The sequence below is a fragment of the Scyliorhinus torazame genome, chromosome 1 (genome assembly GCF_047496885.1).
Source record: "Scyliorhinus torazame isolate Kashiwa2021f chromosome 1, sScyTor2.1, whole genome shotgun sequence".
Lineage (NCBI taxonomy): Eukaryota > Metazoa > Chordata > Chondrichthyes > Carcharhiniformes > Scyliorhinidae > Scyliorhinus > Scyliorhinus torazame.
The window spans coordinates 310,633,983-310,653,872 of record NC_092707.1 but is presented as its reverse complement, the minus strand read 5'-3'; the positions used below and the strand labels follow the sequence as shown (position 1 = coordinate 310,653,872).

The window sequence follows — 19,890 nt, the reverse complement described above, 5'->3', positions numbered from 1 at the left end:
GGCCCTCATCATCTCCAGATTCTCCTGATATGAGGCTGTGCCCATCAGCTCAACAGCACATCCTTCCCCCCCCCCTCCCCAATCACACCGCCCCCTCCCCTACCATCGTGTTCCGCCCCCCAAGGGTCTGTGTAATCTCACTCCAAGGTGATGGGCCTGTGTGGTCACTGTCAGTGGATCACTGTTCAAAGCAGGAGAGTGATGACCACTCGTTATGAGGAAAGTTCCAGTGCTCCTTAAGATTTAATTAAATCTGACTCCTGTCTTTCTGCTGGCAGCGGGCTCACACCCATCTTCATAATGGAGTCTGCATCAGGGGCTTTTGATCTTGGACCACTGTGAGATGGGTGGAGTTTGCGGAGGGATGGCTGGGGGAGTGGGGGAACAGGGTGCAGGCAGGCGCGATGTGAAGCCTAAAGTGGCAGAGGCTTCACATGTACCAGGTGTGAAATGTTTTAATGGTCAATAATTAAATATGACAGATTTCCATTCTCCTCGCTCCGGATAGTTACCTCACCAGTGCCAATTCAGTGCTACTCACTCTTCTTGATCCTCCATGGTCTACTGCTATGTCTAGGTGTGTCCCCAGGATGCACATCAGAGATGGAGGCAGCCTGCTGCCTACCGTGCCCTGTAGCCTTTGATGCTTTTGGAGGACCTGGAGCAGTAAAAGTAAATACAAACTACGAACCCACTTAGAAATTCATGCAAGATCTTCAAACAAACCCATATGCGGGTTTATTCTTACTATCAGCATACAAATTGGAGTTTATGGGTGAGATTTATCGATCGCCCCGCCACGTGCTTTTTGGCGGTGGAGGTAGCCCGCCAGCGGGATTGACCGTCCTGCCGTTGTCAACAGGATTTCCCATTGATTGCACTCCTCGTCACTGGAAACCGTGCACCAGCGTGGGACCAGAATTTCCCGTCGGCGTGAACAGCAGTAAGCCCCACCCTCTTTTGTTTCAGCTACAGGGAGATCTCATCAGAACCTCAACCCTACTTCAGCATTGCGGATCTGAACTCCGTGCAAATCGTACAGACAATTTTAAAGAAAATCTGTTGCTTTTACAATCACATACTCGCTGTCTGACATATTCTGAGGCTCTTTGAGAGAATTCTTGACAGATTAAATATATATTTTTTTCTGAAAGCAGCTTTATGTGAATAATCTCAAGGTCCTGTCTGGAAAAAGCAGGGTAAAGCTTTCTCAAGGCCTTTGCATTTTACATATGATTTTGTCTCTTTCTGCCCTTGGCAAAGATTTTTTTGTGGAATTAAATGGAGTTAGTTTTTTAACCCTTTCATTAACTGAGTTAAATTCTTAACAATAACTCGTTTCAAAACCTGACAACAACAGACCGCACAGTCTGATGGCAATGCTGCAGAAGTTTTTAAAGACAATAGCCAAAAAAAAAATGAATTGGCGCTTGCAAAAATAATGGTTACCGAATGATTGTCAACATGGATTTGTAAAAGGCAGGTTGCTTCTGACTAATTTTATTAAGTTCTTTAATGAAGTAATGAAGAAGGTTGATAAGGATAGTATAGTTGGCCTTACGTACATTAACTTTCAATAAGCCACAATTAACTCAACTGGCTTAAAGTCCATGGAATTAATGGGATAGGTCTTCATGAAAGCAACATTGGCCAAGGGGCAGAAACCAGAAAATAGCCGTGGCTGTTTTTCAGACAAATGGGGATGTGCTGTATTCGGTGTTAGCATGAGGACCACTGTTCTGTTTGATGTATTAATGAACTGATCTTGGTGACAGGGGGTATAATTTACGAGTTTGCAAAAGACACAAAACTCAGGAATGTACAGAAGTGAGAAGAATTTTAATAGACTTCAAAGAGCATAGGCAGATTGGCGGAATGGTAAGACATGTGGCAGATCACGTTTAACACAGAGAGGTGTGAAGTGATACATTTTGGTGGAAAGAAGAAGCAGAGGCAATATAAAGTAAATATTTCAATATTTTCTTGGGGGGGGGGGGAGAGATTAAAGGAACTGAGAAACCGGCTGGTGGACGAACACAAATATTTGAAAATGGCAGGATAAATTGAGAAGGCTGTTCTGAAGGATTGGTGATTTTATTAATAAAGGCATCGAGTACAAAACATGGCTAAACCTTTTGAAAGCACTGGTGAGGCCCCAGCTAGAAAAAACTCAGCAGGTCTGACACCACCTGCTCAGTTAACGTTTCGAGTGCTATGTGACCCTTCTTCGGAACGGTGTTCCAGTTGTTACGACCTGCATTATTTGCAAATATGTTTGCAGGCAATACATTTAATGAATATCGGATAGCTGAATTTCCTTATTTTTCTGCTGTTCAATTGGTGCAGTCTGGCCATGTACATGACTAAGGGAGGAAAAATCAGTTGGCAGCTGTTCTGATTCCACACCCACTATTTAGCACCAGAAATTAGGCCAGCTGTGTTGTATGTCCACCCAAATATGTACTTGCATATTATTATAGGCAGCAAATTACCCAAAGACGTCAAGAGAACATCCTCTGTCTTTACCTCTCAGAAAAAGGCCGATCAAAATGAAGAAAGGTTGTGGTTGGAAATCCCCTCCTGCCAAATACCCACCACAATTACAGAAACAATGAGATTTTCCCGAGATCTCAGCTGACTCGATCACAATTCTCCCTTTTGAAATCTGTTACGAGAGAACTTAGAAATTCACGGAAAAGAGAGCCAATCTGCCTTGCTTTCCATCAACTCTTCTCCCCCTAATGAAATGAAGATTCACATGATAATACTGTCGCTGGCATGTGACATTTCCTTGGCTGTTGTAGCAAAGCCTTTGGCCCAGATTTTCTGTCGTGGAGAGAATCCTGGACATGGCTGGAAATTCGAAGACCCGCCCTTGAACACAGCATTTTCCATTATTTTGAAGGGTGGGGGGGCTGCAGATAGCGCGCGCACAGTTTATGGAGGCAGCTGGCCAGCCATTTAAATCGACAGCTACCTCCATTGAAGTAGTATTTGATAGGCGATAGGTGTGAAACATGGAATGTGCAGATTAGATCCGGTAAGAGAAGGCCTGAACTTGGTGGATTTGTTTGTATAGTTGGGGTACCACTTTGCATAGGTAAGGTACCTCTTTAGGTCTTGCCCTCAGGCACCTTTGGGTGAGGAAAGGCATCCTTTGGGTGAGCTAAAGCACCCTTTAGGATTGCTAAAAGTAAACATGATTGTGCATAAAAAATAGTTTGACCTTCAAGCTGCCAAGGAACTGTGAAAGGACTGTCAAGCTGTCAAGGAGCTGCCAAAGGATCCAGAGAGTTGTCATGGAGCGGCTACGGGCAAAGGGTGGTGGATGGGGTAGCATGGATTGGCATGAGTTGGTACTAAGTTGGTATAGGGGCTATAAATGACCATGAGGAAATGGGGACACGGGGGTATGAGGGGCCATGGGTGGGGGCATGAGGTGGCACAGATGCAGGCAAGGGGTGATGGCTAGAGGGCTGTTTTTTGGTTTTTGAATTTAATTCAACGCAGTGTTGGAGCACAGAGGCAGGCCTTTTGACCAGCTTACCTCTGTAGCCGACAACTTCCTTACTGGGCCCAGGGGTGGCAGGCTAGACTTCCTATCAAGTTCATACACCCCAAAATGAAAATCCGAACTGCAGGAAGCCATTTTTAAAAGTAAAGTTGGCAAAGCCAGAAATTCTGCCATGTCTGTGCACCTGACCTAAGGGGTGAAAATCTGGGCCTACGTTTGCTTTAGTGTTGGCCTTGAAATTCTCTCTCTAAGTCCTTGTCATAAAATATTCAAGTACCGTATTATATTCCTGAAACAAATTGGTTCTTTCATAGGTCTGGTAGCTTCAAAACAAAATCTGTTACGAGGATGGACATCCCAAATTATGTTAATGTTTCCCTGTGTCAGTTTGGTATACTGCAATAATAGTAGTATTTTATTGAAGAAATACATTTGCAGCCTGAATGTTGAATTGCAGTCTGACGTACCTTGAACAATTCGTAAATAGATTCAGCAATAAGGTTAAAAACATTCAAACATTTTACAATTATGTAGTAACAAAAATAAACAAATAAATTCAGCCAGTAACAGAGAAATGGTGAATGGAAAAATAAAGGGACGATAATGTTGAATTAAAATTACAAACCACCATTCCTACATTACAGGCACAGAACTAAATCCATGTTTCATAATTTAGATACTTAATTGAAGTTCTGAACCATGTAAGAAATAGGGCAACATCAGTAGCTTACATTTTGCACCTTATTGTCATTGAATGCAGTCAAGATTTTGTGTTGCCTTGATAGCTGTGAACATGGTGCAACCAACCAGTTCTGAAAACGTTTATGTTGCATAAGGGTTTGTCTGAACTCAGTACAAGTAAACTCTTCTTGTTTGTTGGTTTTAGAGCTATATGTCATGAGGTTCACTGATGGTCAACTGGTAGTGAGGACCTGAGCTCAATCACGGTCCACTTTCCTGTGATTTTCTGATCTGGACTGTTTCCATGCCAGGGTGCCACACAGGCACAGCATATTCAACTGAGGGACAGATGTAGCCAGTGTAGATCAATAACAGGTTACGGACAAGGGCCGGAATTCTCAGGTCATCGGGATTCTCTTCTCCCGCTGGCAGCGCATCCCCGCCTGTGGGTTTCCTGTTGCCGTGGGATGGCTTCAATGGGAAATCCCATTGACAAGCGGCGGGAAGATAGAATCCCGCCGCCAGAGAATGGCCTGCCACCGAGAAACACCCGGCTGGGGGACCAGAGAATCCAGCCCTTAGGGAGTCAGAAGGAAATGAATGTTGGAAGTGAGTTCCAACCTGGTCGGGATTCATGCTGCCAAAAGAAAAACTTGGTATGATGTCAAATTGTAGAATGCTGTGAAGTACATTGGAAAAACCAGAGGGTGTGAAAGGTCCCACATAAATGTAAACTCTTCCGTTCTTTAAAACAAAGCAAGCCATGCTTGCGGTTTCTCGAATGTGGACTGGTGATTTGAAGAGTTCAGTCAGTTTCTGTAATCAATTGAAGGAAGTACAATTATTCTACTTAGTAAAATTATATTGGTCTATTTCGGTGCTAAACCCAATATGTTCAGTTGAATTTGTTGAACAGAACATGGAGATATTAGGAGTTAATCTGCAAATTGTTAGTCCTGTCCAAATGATGTACTTTGCAAAATGTTCATTAGCTTTTTGTGATTGATATCTAGAAGTTTAGAAATTACTGTTAGTCATATTAACAGGTGAACATTTAGTACTTCCATTTGGCATGGCTTCATACCTTAATTTTGTACTTGTCCGAAGGGTGTGTGCATCGTTGGCTAGGCCAGCATTTATTGCTAAGTCTGATTACTCTTGAGAAGTGGCGATGAGTTGTCTTCTTGAACTGCTGCAGTCCATATGGTGTAGATACACCTACAGAGCTGTTAGGGAGGGAGTTCCAGGATTTCGCCCCAGCGACAGTGAAGGAATTGCGATATATTTCCAAACCGCGTTCTGTTCTCTTCATTACTGCTCTGAAAGACAACATTGAATGTGCTATCACACTCTTTTATTCACACAGATTTATCAATCAGATATATTTACATGAGATCATGCACAGCAATAGAAAGATATTCAAATTAGCAATGGCACAATACTAGAAAACAATAAAGATAAAAGCATACCATAGGAATTAACATGCCTTTCTAGACCCATCTCTTACAGAGTCCAATAACTTGTACGACTCGCAGATAAAATATTTTACGGATGCAATGCTATATGTAGGTGACTTGCTTGCGAGGTCAACTTCATTGAATTCAATTTCACAAATAATCTGAGCTAACAAATATTGCAGAAATCCTGCAATATTTATCCCAGTTCACAGGCCATGGAACAAAGAACTGTCAGTCAACCAAGATCAAGATACAACTGAGCATGCAGTGCTTGATCTCAAGTGATCAGCAATTTAAAAAATAAAATTGTTTGGCTGGGGAAGCAGTTATAGTTTGATATCGAGATTAACAATCCATTCAACGGCTTCAGCTGCGCAGTGTGAACTGTTGTGATTCCACCAGGAATGAATCACTCAGGGCAGATCAGCAAATGATCAGACTTCCAGGTTTTGTGCATCTATTACTTCTTCCACAATATATAATTTGATTAGCACACAGGACAATGTTATAATACATATACCATTTTATAACTGAAACAAAGGATGCGAGTCAGCGACCCTGTTGCACCCGGCGCAGATCCGGACGCAACGGGTGAATCACACGTGAGCTCAAAATTGGGCTCTTTTGTGAGGGCCACAAAGAATCCAGCACGAGTTTTAAGGATACAAAGTAATAACATTTATTTATGATAACATATATATATAACAGCAGCAGCAACTTTCCTTGCTGCACACTATTCCTGCTGGTTCCAAACTGGCCAGCTTTATTTATACATGGAGTTTACTAATGGTTTCTCCGCCCCCCTCATTGGGGAAGCTCATACTCCCACACGATTGTGGGATTGTCATTAGTCCCCAGCCAATGGTAAGCAGGCAGGTTATAACATCCCTCCCCCCCAAAGTCCAAGGAATCCACCGAAGACCCTGGCGAAGGAGGGCGTCGGACTCGTTTTGCCGCAGGCCGGACACCATGTGCACGAGGCGCTGGATTGGGCGGCGTGTAACGGGACGGAGACCGGCGCTTCCGTGATGAACGGCGTAACGGTTGTACATCCACGGCCCGTGGGCCCGAGGATTCCCCCTCTGATGCGTCCTGTGTCTCAATCTCGGAGTCAGAGTCTGCTGCCTCTGTCATCTCGGCATCTTTATCTCCGCACGGTTCTGTAACGACCTGCGCAGGCTTTGAGTGAGGCACCAGAGGAAGTTTGTGAGGACTACCTTCCATTGTCTCTGGTCTCTGTGGCTGTAGCAATGAGCTCCGGGGGCGGGGAATCTTTGGAAGGGATAGTCTTCTGGACCGAACGTGGCCGACATGTTTGCGCTGGAGACGACCCTGGGCTTGCACCTGCTAAGATATAGGGCCCGTTTGGCGAAAGATTACGCCTGGAACCCACAGGGCACCACCAGCAAAATTCCGAACGAACTCTGGGTCACCGGGCACAAACTGCCGAATCGGCTGATGCTGAGGAAAACCCTGTCCCTGCCGTTCTTGTGTGCGGCGTACTTTTGCGCCAATGTCCGGGAAAACCATACTAAGGCGGGTCTGAAGTCTCCGGCCCATTAGGAGCTCTGCGGGAGCTACCCCAGTCACTGCATGGGGGGTGGTCCTATACGAAAACAAAAAGCGAGCCAGTCTCGTGTCCATTGATCCGGAAGACTGCTTCTTTAGGCCTCGTTTGAATGTCTGCACTGCGCGCTCTGCCAACCCATTTGAAGCCGGGTGGTAAGGGGTAGTGCGGATATGGCATATGCCGTTTATCTTTGTGAACCTCGCAAACTCCTCACTCGTGAATGGAGTGCCGTTATCCGTGACCAGCACCTCGGGGAGGCCATGCGTACTAAAAGACAAACGCATCTTCTCAATTGTTGCGCAGGACGTTGTGCCCAGCATCTTATGCACCTCTAGCCATTTAGACTGGGCGTCGATTAATAGAAGGAACATGGATCCTTGAAAAGGGCCTGCGAAATCTGCATGCAAGCGTGCCCAAGGCCACCCTGGCCATTCCCAGTGATGTAGGGGCGCGGCCTGGCAAGTGGAGCAGTTTTGGGCCACCTTCTCAATGTCGGTGTCGAGGCCTGACCACCAGACATAACTCCGGGCCAACATTTTCATTTTGGTCACACCTGGGTGCCCATTGTGCAAGTCTCTTAGTATCAGCTCCTGTCCTTTTCCCGGGACAATCACACGCGTCACACAAGAGGATGCCGTCTTCCACGCTGAATTCTGAAAGCTTGGAGGAAAATGCCCGCAACTCGCCTGGGAGCTTTCTATGCTGCCCACCATACAGGACTATGTGCCGAACCTTTGACATGACTGGCTCCATCTGGGTCCACTCACGGATCTGTGATACCGTGACAGGCAAGGTGTCTATAAAATTTAGGGTTGCAACCACCTCACCGGTCGTGGGGTTCGACATGGGGCCTGTCGATAAAGGCAATCGGCTCAGTGCGTCGGCATTCTCTATCTGCGTTCCTGGTTTGTGCTCCAGAGAATACTCGTATGCAGCAGGAAACATGGCCCAGCGCTGGATCTGTGCGGAAGCAATGGGCGGTATTGGCTTATCCTCTCTGAAAAGTCCCAGCAGAGGCTTATGATCAGTCACGATAGTGAATTGGCGGCCACACACGTACTGGTGGAAGCGTTTCACCACAAAAACCACTGCCAGGCCCACCTTCTCGATCTGCGCGTACTTTTTCTCTGCTGCAGTAAATGTGCGGGAGGCGAAAGCTATCGGCCGCTCGGCCCCGTTCTCCATCTTGTGGGACAGGACGGCCCCAATACCATATGGGGATGCATCACATGTGACGAGCAAAGGCTTTCCAGGATCATAGTGGGTTAGTAACCCAGACGACGACAATTGTTGCTTTACCCGCCGGAAAGCGGTTTCTTGCGACTGACCCCAAACCCAGGTATGATTTTTCTTTAGCAAAAGGTGCAACGGGGCCAGCGTAGTTGCCAGATTGGGGAGGAACCTCCCGTAATAGTTTGCGAGACCGAGAAAAGGACGAAGATGCAAAGTGTCAATCGGGGCGGGGGCCTGTTGAATCGCGCGCACCTTCTCTGCGACGGGGTACAAACCTTCGCGGTCCACCCGATAACCTAGGTAGACTACTTCCTTTGCCTGAAATACGCACTTTGTGCGACGTAAACGGACTCCAGCCTCCGAAAATCATCTAAGGACAGCCTCCAGATTTTCCAAATGTTCCTGCTCCGAAGTCCCTGTAATCAAAACGTCATCCAAGTAGACAGCGACACGCGGTAAACCTCTCAAAATGTCCTCCATAACACGTTGAAAAATAGCGCAGGCAGACGATACTCCAAAGGGCAACCGTGTATATTCATACAGGCCCCGGTGTGTATTAATCGTTACATATGGTCGGGAGGCAGGGTCCAGCTCCAACTGTAGGTAGGCGTGACTCATATCTAATTTTGTGAACGAGAGTCCACCTGCAAGCTTCGCGTAGAGATCCTCTATGCGAGGCATTGGATATCGGTTGAGTCGGGAAACCGTATTCACTGTAAGTTTATAGTCGCCACACAAGCGAACTGTGGCATCTGGCTTCATTACAGGTACAATTGGTGCTGCCCAGTCAGCGAAACGGACGGGCCTGATAATACCCAAACTCTCCAAACGAGTGAGCTCCCCTTCTACCTTCTCAAGCAAGGCGTAAGGTACCAGTCGCGCCCAGAAATAGCGCGGCATGGCTCCTGGTTCGACTTGAATATGGGCTACGGCCCCTTTTATTTTCCCCAAACTGGGCTGGAATACATCTGGGTATCGTCCTAGCACTTCAGTCAACCCTCCAGAAACTGTTTGGAGGATGTGCTGCCATTGCAACCGCAAATGGCACAACCAGTCCCGACCCAACAGGCTGGGCCCATGGCCGCGCACCACGTTAAGTGGGACACGCCCCACCTGGTGTCCATAAACAACAGGGGTCATTGTAGTTCCTACAATGTCCAGTGGTTCCCACGTGTAGGTGGCCAACCTGGCCTGTGAGTCAGTTAATGTAAAGGTCTGTATACCCTGCTTGATGCGGTCGAATGTCCTCTGGGCGATCACGGAGACCGCTATGCCAGTGTCCAACTCCATCTCAAGCAGGTGACCATTGATCCGTACTGTCACCTTAATGGGGGCCACACGGGGAGCTGCCACACAATGCAGCTGCAGGCAGTCGTCCTCCGTCTCCACGTCCTCAGGAGTAGTTGCCGCACATGGAATGTACGGCCCCTGGGCTGGTCCCAGTTTCGGTCGGAACGACGGCGCCTCTGGCGCCCCCAGGACCAGCGTCCGTGACGGTGTCGGCGCCTACAAGTCTGACACGGACATGGCTCCTCATCCATTGGTTCTGGAGAAGGCTCCCTTCGGGGAGGAATGTCCGACGGCCACTGGCGTCGGTCCGGACGTCGCCTCGCCCAAGGTACCGCAGGAGTGCGGGGGTACATTTTCGGACCGAAGGGGTTGCGCCCCAAGGCATGCACCTCCATTCCCTGTAGCTCCTGCACTCCTCGTTCTGCACTCTCTCGGGACAATACTATTTGAATGGCCTGTCGAAAAGTCAATGTTGGCTCAGCTAACAACTTTCTCTGGGTGGCTGCATTGTTAATACCGCAAACCAAACGGTCGCGTAACATTTCTGACTAGGTTTCACCATAGTCACAGTATTCCGCAATCCTGCGTAGCCTGGATAGAAAATCGGCAAGGGATTCTCCTGGGGTCCTCTCAGCGGTATTAAACCAGTAACACTGGACTATCATGGATGGGGTTGGGTTAAAATGTTGCCCCACTAAATTCACAAGTTCATCAAACGTTTTGGTGTCCGGCGCAGCTGGGTACGTAAGGCTCCTAATCACCCCAAACGTATGCGGGCCGCAGGCGGTGAGCAATATGACCACCTGGCGCTCATTTTCGGTGATATTGTTTGCCCGGAAATAGTAACGCATCCGTTGTGCGTACTCGTTCCAGCTTTCCAGCGCAGCATCAAAAACATCCAAACGTCCGTACAGAGGCATGGTATAATAGAAAACAACTTCCAACCTGTATCCAACAATAATCCAGGGAGGTGGCTTCAGCAGTGTAGACAGCTATTCACTTTAACCGTCGTCGCCAGTTTTGTGAAGGCCACGAAGAATCCAGCACGGGTTTTAAGGATACAAAGTAATAATATTTATTTACAATAACATATATATATATATATATATATATAACAGCAGCAGCAACTTCCCTTGCTGCACACTCCTTCCTGCTGGTTCCAAACTGGCCAGCTTTATTTATACATGGAGTTTACTAATGGTTTCTCCCCCCCCCCCCCCCCGCTCATTGGGGAAGCTCATACTCCCACAGGATTGTGGGATTGTCATTAGTCCCCAGCCAATGGTAAGCAGACAGGTTATAACAGGCTCCAAGCCATGCCCATTGCAAGTCGTCTGCCTCGTTCCGCTTGGCGAGATCCCGCTTATTTAAATGTCAAAGGTTGCGTCTGGGAGAACGTGCCGGGGTGCCGTTTACTTCTGGTCCACAATAACGTAGACCATGCGTAACGGTACCTGGGGGGGGGGGGGGGGGGGCTCTTCCAGGCCATTAGAGACACCCTGGGCACCTTGGCACTGCCAGCCTGGTACTCCCGGGGTGACAGGGACACTGTCAGAATGTCAAGCTGGCAGTTCCAGGGTGCCGAAGTGCCAGGTTGGTACGGCCAGGAATCAGGCCCAGGCCTGGGGTGAGGAGAGGAGGCCTCGCCAAGTGGGGGGGGGTGGTGGGGTTGAGGGGGTTTCCCGGAGTCCTCTGCAAGGTTGGGCAGGTGAGGGGGGGGGGGGCGTGGGGTGGGTAGAAAAGCCGGGGGAGGGGCCTAAATGATTGGGGGAAGGATCAGGGCTGCTGGACAAAATGGCACCCCAATTAGCGAGGATCCTTCAGCTCACCAGCAGTAAATCCGTCTAAGGGAGACTCCCCGAGGCCAAAAGAATGACAAAGTTGGAAAGCGGGATGTTTCTCAGCTCTGCAGCTGCCAAGAAACACCCCACTAAATGTGCCATTCAGCAGTGGCACAGTGCTGAGTCTCACAGAGTCAGGGACTCAGGTTCAATTTCAGCCTTGGATCACTATCTGTGTGGTGTTCACACTTTCTCCCCATGTCTACCTGGGTTTCCTCCGGGTGTTTCCTCCCAGAGTCCAAAGATGTTCATGTTAGGTGTATTGGCGATGCTAAATTGCCCCTTAAGTGTCCAAAGGTTAGATGGCAATATGGGGATGGGGAGAGGTGGTAGGTCTGGGTAGAAGGATCTTTCGGAGGGTCAGTGCAGACTCGATGGGTCAAATACCCTCCTCTGCACTGTCGAGTTTCTATGATTTAGAACAAAGAACAATACAGCACAGGACCAGGTCCTTCGGCCCTCCAAGCCTGTACCGGTCAATATACCAACCTTTGCAAAAACTCTCAGCACTCCCTTGTGCCGTATCCCTCTGTACCCATCCTATCCATGTGGTTGTCAAGATGCCTTTTGAATGTCGTTAATGTATCTGCTTCCACAACCTCCCCTGGCAACGCGTTCCAGGCACTCACCACCCTCTGCGTAAAAAACCTGTCTCGCACATCTCCTCTAAACTTTGCCCCACGGACTTTAAACCTATGCTCCCTGGTGACTGACCCCTCCACCCTGGGAAAGAGTGCCTGCTCATCCACTCTATCCATGCCCTTCATAATCTTGTAAACCTCAATCAAGTTACCCCTCACCCTCAGTCTTTCTGATGAAATCAGTCCGAGTCTATTCAGCCTCCCCACATAGCTGACAACCTCCAGATCAGGCAACATCCTGGTAAACCTCCTCTGCATCCTCTACAAAACCTCCTCATCCTTCTGGTAGTGTGGCGACCAGAATTGTGCCCAATATTCCAAGTGTGGCCTTACCAAGGTTCTATACAACTTTCAGTTTTTATTCTCAATGCCTCGTCCAATGAAGGCAAGCATTCCCTATGCTTTCGTGACTACCTTGCCCACTTGTGTTGCCACCTTCAAAGATCTGCGAACCCGCACGCCCAGATCTTTCTGACTTTCTATATTCCTGAGAGTTTTACCATTTACGGTATATTTTCCCTCTATGTTAGACGTACCAAAATGCATTACCTCATATTTGTCCAGATTAAACTCCATTTGCCATTTCTTTGCCCAAGTCTCCAACCTATCTATGTATCTTCTGACAATCCTCAACACTATCTGCCACTCCACCAACCTTGGTGTCATCCGCGAACTTACTAATCAGACCGGCGACATTTTCCTCTAAATTGTTTATGTACACCACAAGTAACAGAGGCCCAAGCACAGATCACTGTGGAATGCCACTAATCACAACCTTCCATTCAGAAAAACACCTTTCCACTGCTACCCTTTGTCTTCTGTGACTGAGCCAGTTCTGTATCCATCTTAACACGTCACCTCTGATCCCATGTGACTTCACCTTTTGTGCCAATTTGCCATGAGGCACCTTGTCAAAGGCTTTACTGAAGTCCATGTAAACAACATCCACCACTCTCCCCTCATTAACCATCTTTGTCACCTCTTCAAAAAACAGGATCAAGTTAGTCCCAAAGTTTTCCAGTTATCCAGATGCAAATATGTAAGGATTTCCCACAAAACCAAACCCAAGCTACAGCCAAAGGAAACGTTTCAAAATCTTGTTTACCATGCTTTCCAGAGATTACAACAGAGAATTGTTATATGATTATTGTGCAAATGTGTTCAATGTTTCTTCGCTGACATACGCTCTCAAGCTTTGTGTAGAATCCAATTAAAGCAACTGCATATCTATTGAGAAACACTTGCAAAGTATTTTAGTACTCACGGGGGCATCCACTTGCTGTGATTGTCTGAACTCTTTCTTCCATAATTGACACTTGATTTTATCTTCCATGTTAGCTATAAAAAATTACAGGCTCATTACTTTGCATCTCGAGCATCTGGCCTCCTTCAATTGGTTTCACTGATGATGATTTTATCAATAAGTATTTCTTCAGAAGGAAATGACAGATATTTTGTATGAAAACAATTGCTTTTTCCTCTTTCCAGCCTTAGGAGGGTGGTGCGAGCATATATGTTTATTATCTGATTTTGTAGCAGTTTTTAGGAATATTTTGCGAATTTGTGTTCATGAGTGTCATGGGTAGAATTTTAACATCCTGAGAGTTGACAAATAATGTGTTACCGCCGACTTTAGGAATCCCACTGCTATTAAACTTTTGCTTAAGCATTAATTAGTAGTGGGCGTGGCTTCCATCTACCTTTGGAAGGAGGTCCCACCTGTAAAACTCTTGGCCGACAGCTCTCCAACCCGTCAGGCACAGCACTGCACTGGCCAGGAAAGGTACTGCTGCCCTCTGCCTGGAATTGGTCCCTGGACCGTTCTCAAGGTAAGCCCTGGGGGCGGGAAGGTAGGAGATGTCCTGTGGAATACAGAGGGAGACAATCACAGCGCCAGGGTTAGGCTGGGGGTTAAGGAAAGGCTGGAGCTCCAAGGTCCCAGAGGGGAGAGTGCCCCAAATCTGAAAGGGCCTTCAGATTGAGGGGCAACGTCCTCCCGGCTTCCCACCCAAGATGGAGAAAAGTTTCTTTTTCTGTTCCATCCCTTACTCGCACCCACTACCACTAGCCTACAAACTGAGACTGGGCGGGAAAAGGCCGTTAAGTACCCGGAAAACGGCCACTCAAAGGCTTTAATAGGTAAAAGGTGGGTTTCCCACCTGAGCCCCTGCATGTCCAACCGTGGAATTGTATCTGGGTTGGGGAGGGTGGGGTCCCAGGGGAATCCTGTCCATGTAATGTTACCTTCCCGTCCCAACCCCCAACTCTGAACCTATCTTCAGGGAGCATTAAATTCTGCCCATGAAATAAAAGGCAACTGCTAGCTGTTGTTGTTTTTCTTTTCTTTGCTTCACATGCTGGTTTAGGGGCTGGTTTAGCACAGTGGGCTAAATAGCTGGCTTGTCAAAGCAGACTAAGGCCAGCAGCGCAGGTTTAATTCCTGTACCAGCCTCCTGAACAGGTGGCGACGAGGTGCTTTTCACAGTCACTTCATTTGAAGCCTACTTGTGACAATAAGCAATATTTATTTCATTTCATGCAGCTTCCAGACTTTTCTCCATCGAAGTTAGACAATTTTGCAAAGAATAGTGACAAAAAAAGTATGAAGGAATGAAGTCACAGACATATAGATAAAATCCTTTATGATAGTTTGTAACATCACCTTAAATCCCTGGTTAGATTGTAGCTTTGGAATTTGTTTCCGGCTGTACATTATTCCATGCTATCGGCTGCTGTTCAATTTAACAATAATTTTCAAATTCCAAAATAAATAATGGGCTGGATTCTTCATTGCCCCCAGCCGCCTGTTTCTTGGCAGCACGCTGTTCACTGGTGGGGGAAGTTCACTCCTCCTGCTGCTTGTCAGTGGGATTTCCCATTGAAGCCACCCCATGCCGCTGGGAAACTGGTGGGTGAGGATGCAGTCCGACGGGAACAGAGAATCCCAACGGTCAAGAATTGTGGCCAATGTGTTCCAGAAATTCATTCCTATTTAGTACCATAGAAATGTTACGGTGCAGGAAGAGACTATTCAGCCCATCGTTTCTGCGTCCACCGCCTTCTGGGTGAAAAAGTGTTTCCTCATGTCCCCTCCAATCCTTCTACCAGTCACCTTAAATCTATGCACCGCTGGTAATCGATCCCTCACTCGGGAGAACAAGTTTTTCCTCCGCCCTGTCTCGATCCCTCATAATTTTGTGCACCTCAATTAGGTCACTCCTTAGCTTCCTCTGAGGAAAACATTGGCTAGAATTCTCCGGTTGTTTTGATTCACCTTTCCTGCTGGAAGCGCACCCCCGCCTGTGGGTCTCCCTGCAGCATCGGGTGGCTTCAATGGGAAATCCCATTGACAAGCGGCTGGAAGACAGAACCCTGCCACCAGCAAATGGTGCGCCGCTGAGAAATGTGCTGGGGGACTGAGAATCCAGTCCAACACTAGCCAATCTAATCTCTTCTATTGTCACAATTTTCAAGCCCAGGCAACATTTGTTTGATGTAATATTTAGCTGTGAGCTGCTGATGTTCTGTATGAACTGTCTTACTGTCACTTTTGTACCTCGGTTTTTGTGTTATACAGTACATGACGCTAGTTAGATAATAGCTGTTCAGTCTTATCAAAACCCATTAACTGTAAATATAGTTTTTATTTCAGCCCAATGACACAAATAGTTGAACAAGGGAGTTACTTTTAGCGCCTACTGTAAAGATCAAAAATTTATGCAAGTCATATAATCTCATTCAGGCATTGCCAAAGGACTTGGGACAGTTATTTAGTCATTTTCATGAATGATATTCTTAGCTGAGTTTAGCATTTTTTTTTCTTTCTTTCAGCACATGTCCTTTGGGTTTCTACAAAGAAACATTTCAAAATCCACACTGCATATTAAACTTTGCAATTATTGTGAGATTAAACAGAGTCATTAGCTCTATTAATTTTAAAAGTATTTAAAGATTGATGTAACCTCCAATGATAGGAGCTGCCTTGAGGCATCATCTTGGAGTTGTAATCTTTTTTGGAAGGCGCTGAAAGGAAGCGGTTTCATCTAAATGCTTCATAGAATTAATGAAATGTTTTTTGTTTCAGAGCCTGCTCTCACTTACGTCAAACAGCTGGAGACCAGAGTGAAGCAACTGGAAGAAGAAAACCGAATATTACCCCAGGTGGGTCCATGTTCTTGTCAATTCCAGCTGGGAAGTGACATTCTCTTAGCACTTCCAAACAACTGGAGATAGTAAGTGATGGTATTTTTTAAATATCCATTTAGGGACATTCTTCAGCACTATCAAGAACTCAGTGTCACAAATTAATTTAGTGCTTTAATGCCATCTTTGGGAAGGTCTGTGGGATGTCTTGCTTTTGGAACCTGCTTCGTGGTATTTCCATTATCCTGTCTACTGTGGTTGATTTTAGTACAAGACGGCATGACTCTAACAAAAGTACCAGAAACAACGCTGCCGTATGTTTTCAGGTTGACACTCCCAGAAAGAGCAGGAACACGCAAGCTGCAACCCAAAGGCTACCTCTGAACTCCCAGCTCTGCATGATTTGGCTCTTGAAACTAGGAAATTAAGGGGAAAAAGAAAGTAAAGTATATTTGTACAAAATGGTCTTTCACAATCTCAGGATGTCCGTCCCAAAGTATTTTACAGCCCACAAAGTACTTTTGCAGTGCAGTCACTGTTATGGTGTAGGAAACATGACAGCCATTTTTCACACAGCAATAAGACAATGGCTGAATAAATGACCCAGATTTTGTGGTGGTAATCGTAATATGGGGCTGGTTAGGCATGGGGCTGGTTTAGCACAGTGGGCTAAACAGCTGGCTTGTAATGCAGAACAATGCCAGCAGCGCGGGTTCAATTCCTGTACTGGCCTCCCAAACAGGTGCCGGAATGTGGCGACTAGGGGTTTTTCACAGTAACTTCATTGAAGCCTACCTGTTACAATAAGCGATTATTATTATTAATATTCTGCACAGGACCGACAGGGTGGGAATCCTTGTCCTCCCCGTGCTGCTTGCGGAGTACGAGCTCCCTTACACGGGGCGGGTATCTTGTTAATCACTGTGTTAAAGGTCTGACAGTAAGACACCAACCAGAGGAAGAACCCGGTAGGGGTCTACCTGGTAGTGTACATATCGTTCTCTTCTTTTTATATATGAAGTTAGAGTACCCAATTATTTTTTTCAATTAAGGGGCAATTTAGCCTGGCCAATCCACCCAGCCTGCACATCTTTGGGTGTGGGGGCGAAACCCACCAAACACGGGGAGAATGTGCAAACTCCACATGGACAATGGCCCAGAGCTGGGATCGAATCTGGGACCTCGGTGCCATGAGGCAGCTGTGATAACCACTGCGCAACCATGCTGCAACAAAATAAACTTTGTTTCTTATTTTACTCGGACTCCCCTTGTCCTTATTAAAGTAATGACAGCAAATACTGACAGTATTCACCATCATTACTTCACTGAAACTGACGGCTGGGCAGCAGGGTGGCGCAGTGGTTAGCACTGCTGCCTTATGGCGCCAAGGACCTGGGTTCGATCCAAACCCCGGGTCACTGCCCTTGTGGAGTTTGCACATTCTCCCCGTGTCTGCGTGGGTCTCACTCCCACAACCCAAAGATATGCAGGGTAGGTGGATTGGCCACGCTAAATTGGAAAACAAAACTTTCAGCAATTTTGGAGTCTACACGGTTGTAGAATACGGCAAAAATCCAGATGTTACTGACAGTGATTCCACAATTCTCTGGAGCGTGCACTGCTGAGGCATCCCAAGTTTGTAATCAATGGGAAGTCAATTGAATTGATGAGAACTGCCTCTAGTTCTCGCTGTAACAACACTTGAAAAAATTCTACTTTGTTGAATAAGTGTAACTGGGTTTATGACAGCATATTAAGTTCATAATTCCTGCTAAACATACACGTAGCCTCAGAAGGTAATTTTATATTGGTGGAATGTCAAATTTCATCATGGTTATTGAAAAAAATTTATTTTGTATATCTTCATTTTAGTTTCTATGCCAATCCAATCATAATTATTTATTTTGCTTTCTGAAAATTTAAATTAAAAGAGAAGGATATTAAGTTCATTTTACTTCTCGATTTGTTCTGTGTGAATAGTTCAATGGGATTGGCTGCTTACCCCTTGCTGACATGACTGCTGCTGTACAGCAAGACATCTCATTGGTTTGGTGCCTTATTCAAGCTGCCATCAGGAATGATGAAAAATAGAGAAATGACTAAATCTACGTGGACTGCTTTCTTGGAGGTCAGCAGTGAGCACCACTATTTTGTTGCTGACTGCAAAATCCAGCACAATCTGTTTTATAATGTTGGTTGAAGACAAAGTATTGAGGAGGACATTAGGGAGATCCCAGGTGCCCTTTGAATAAGGCAACATGATTTATTTTAATGCCCACTTGAGCGGGTAGACAGAACCATGAATAATTGCTCAGATTTTGCAGTCATTGGCAATGGATAGCACTCACTGCTAACCACAAAGACCTTAATGATCTCTGTGACATGCATTTCACTTTTCTGAGTGTTAGTTTGAGAAGGCCCTGTGGTGCACTGGATAGCGTCCCTGCCTCTGAGCCAGAAGCTTCAAGTTGAAGGCTCATGACAGCAGGCATTGTCAAAGTCAGGGGCGCGACCCACAGGTGGGTCGCGGGCAGGTGTTGGGAGGATCTCGGAGCCGTCTGTCGCAGCGCTCCCGATCGCGCAAATCCGCGTGCAACCGCCGGCTTATAATAATGCTGGCTGCAAACGGCCTTCAAAATGGCCACGAACATATTTTAAAAATGCGGCCACACTGCGCATGCATACCCGCTCATCAGTGCGCATGCGCAAAACTCTGCTCATGCGCACCGATGAGCGGGCATGCATGCGCAGTGCGCCCGCATTTTTTAAAATCTGGTCACAGCCTTTTTGAAGGCCATTCACAGCCAGCATTGTTAAAAGCAGGTTGCAAAAAGTTCGGGGAGAATGATGTGATTGGTTGCTTTCTGAACTTTGATGTTGATGAAATGGAAGTCTCTTACTCCAAGTATGGTGAGTGATCCAACGATGGTTGTGACTCATGTGGAAATAAATGAAGATAAAAGGTGTTAGTTTGAAATTGATGCCAAGTCAAGGGGATCACCAGGCATACAGCAACAGTGATGTCATCAAGCAGAGTAATCTGCCAATCCCATTGAAATATTCTCACAGCCAGAAAACCAGGAAGTGAAATGTAACAATTAGACTTAATTTTAAAATAAATTTTACACAAAATGAAGTAAATGATTGGTACATACACATGGGTTAAGATAGAAGCTGAATCATGAAGAAATGTTTTTTAAAATTAAATTGTGGAGTCATTTTTTATTATAATGGAGAACTTGGTAGCTTCAACCAAGAGATGTCAACATTTTTAACCTTGATTTTTAATCATTCCAAAACAAAGTGCCTGCAGGTCGTATTTGGAAGCTTTATCAATTAATTGATTTTTAAGTGTCTTTTATTTTTTTAACATTTTTAATTGTAATGTTTAGGTGAAATGTGGTGAGTCTCCAATTTCTAGAGGATGAAAACATTTTCACTTTCTGCATTTTTTTCCTGTAAAATTTTCTCAAATAAACCTCCCCTGAACTTGTAAAAAAAAAGCCGGCAGCTGTGGCTG

General features: G+C 46.1%; 1 protein-coding gene across 2 annotated transcripts in view; it reads left to right on the top strand.

The window, feature by feature from the left end:
• ccdc85a (coiled-coil domain containing 85A) overlaps positions 1–19,890 on the top strand; it is a 1,121,509-nt gene that overhangs the window by 669,786 nt on the left and 431,833 nt on the right. For both annotated transcript variants that reach the window (XM_072507821.1, XM_072507819.1), the window contains exon 2: positions 16,312–16,388. In XM_072507821.1, coding sequence (XP_072363922.1) covers positions 16,312–16,388 — 77 coding nt within the window. The remainder of the gene's footprint in view (positions 1–16,311; positions 16,389–19,890) is intronic.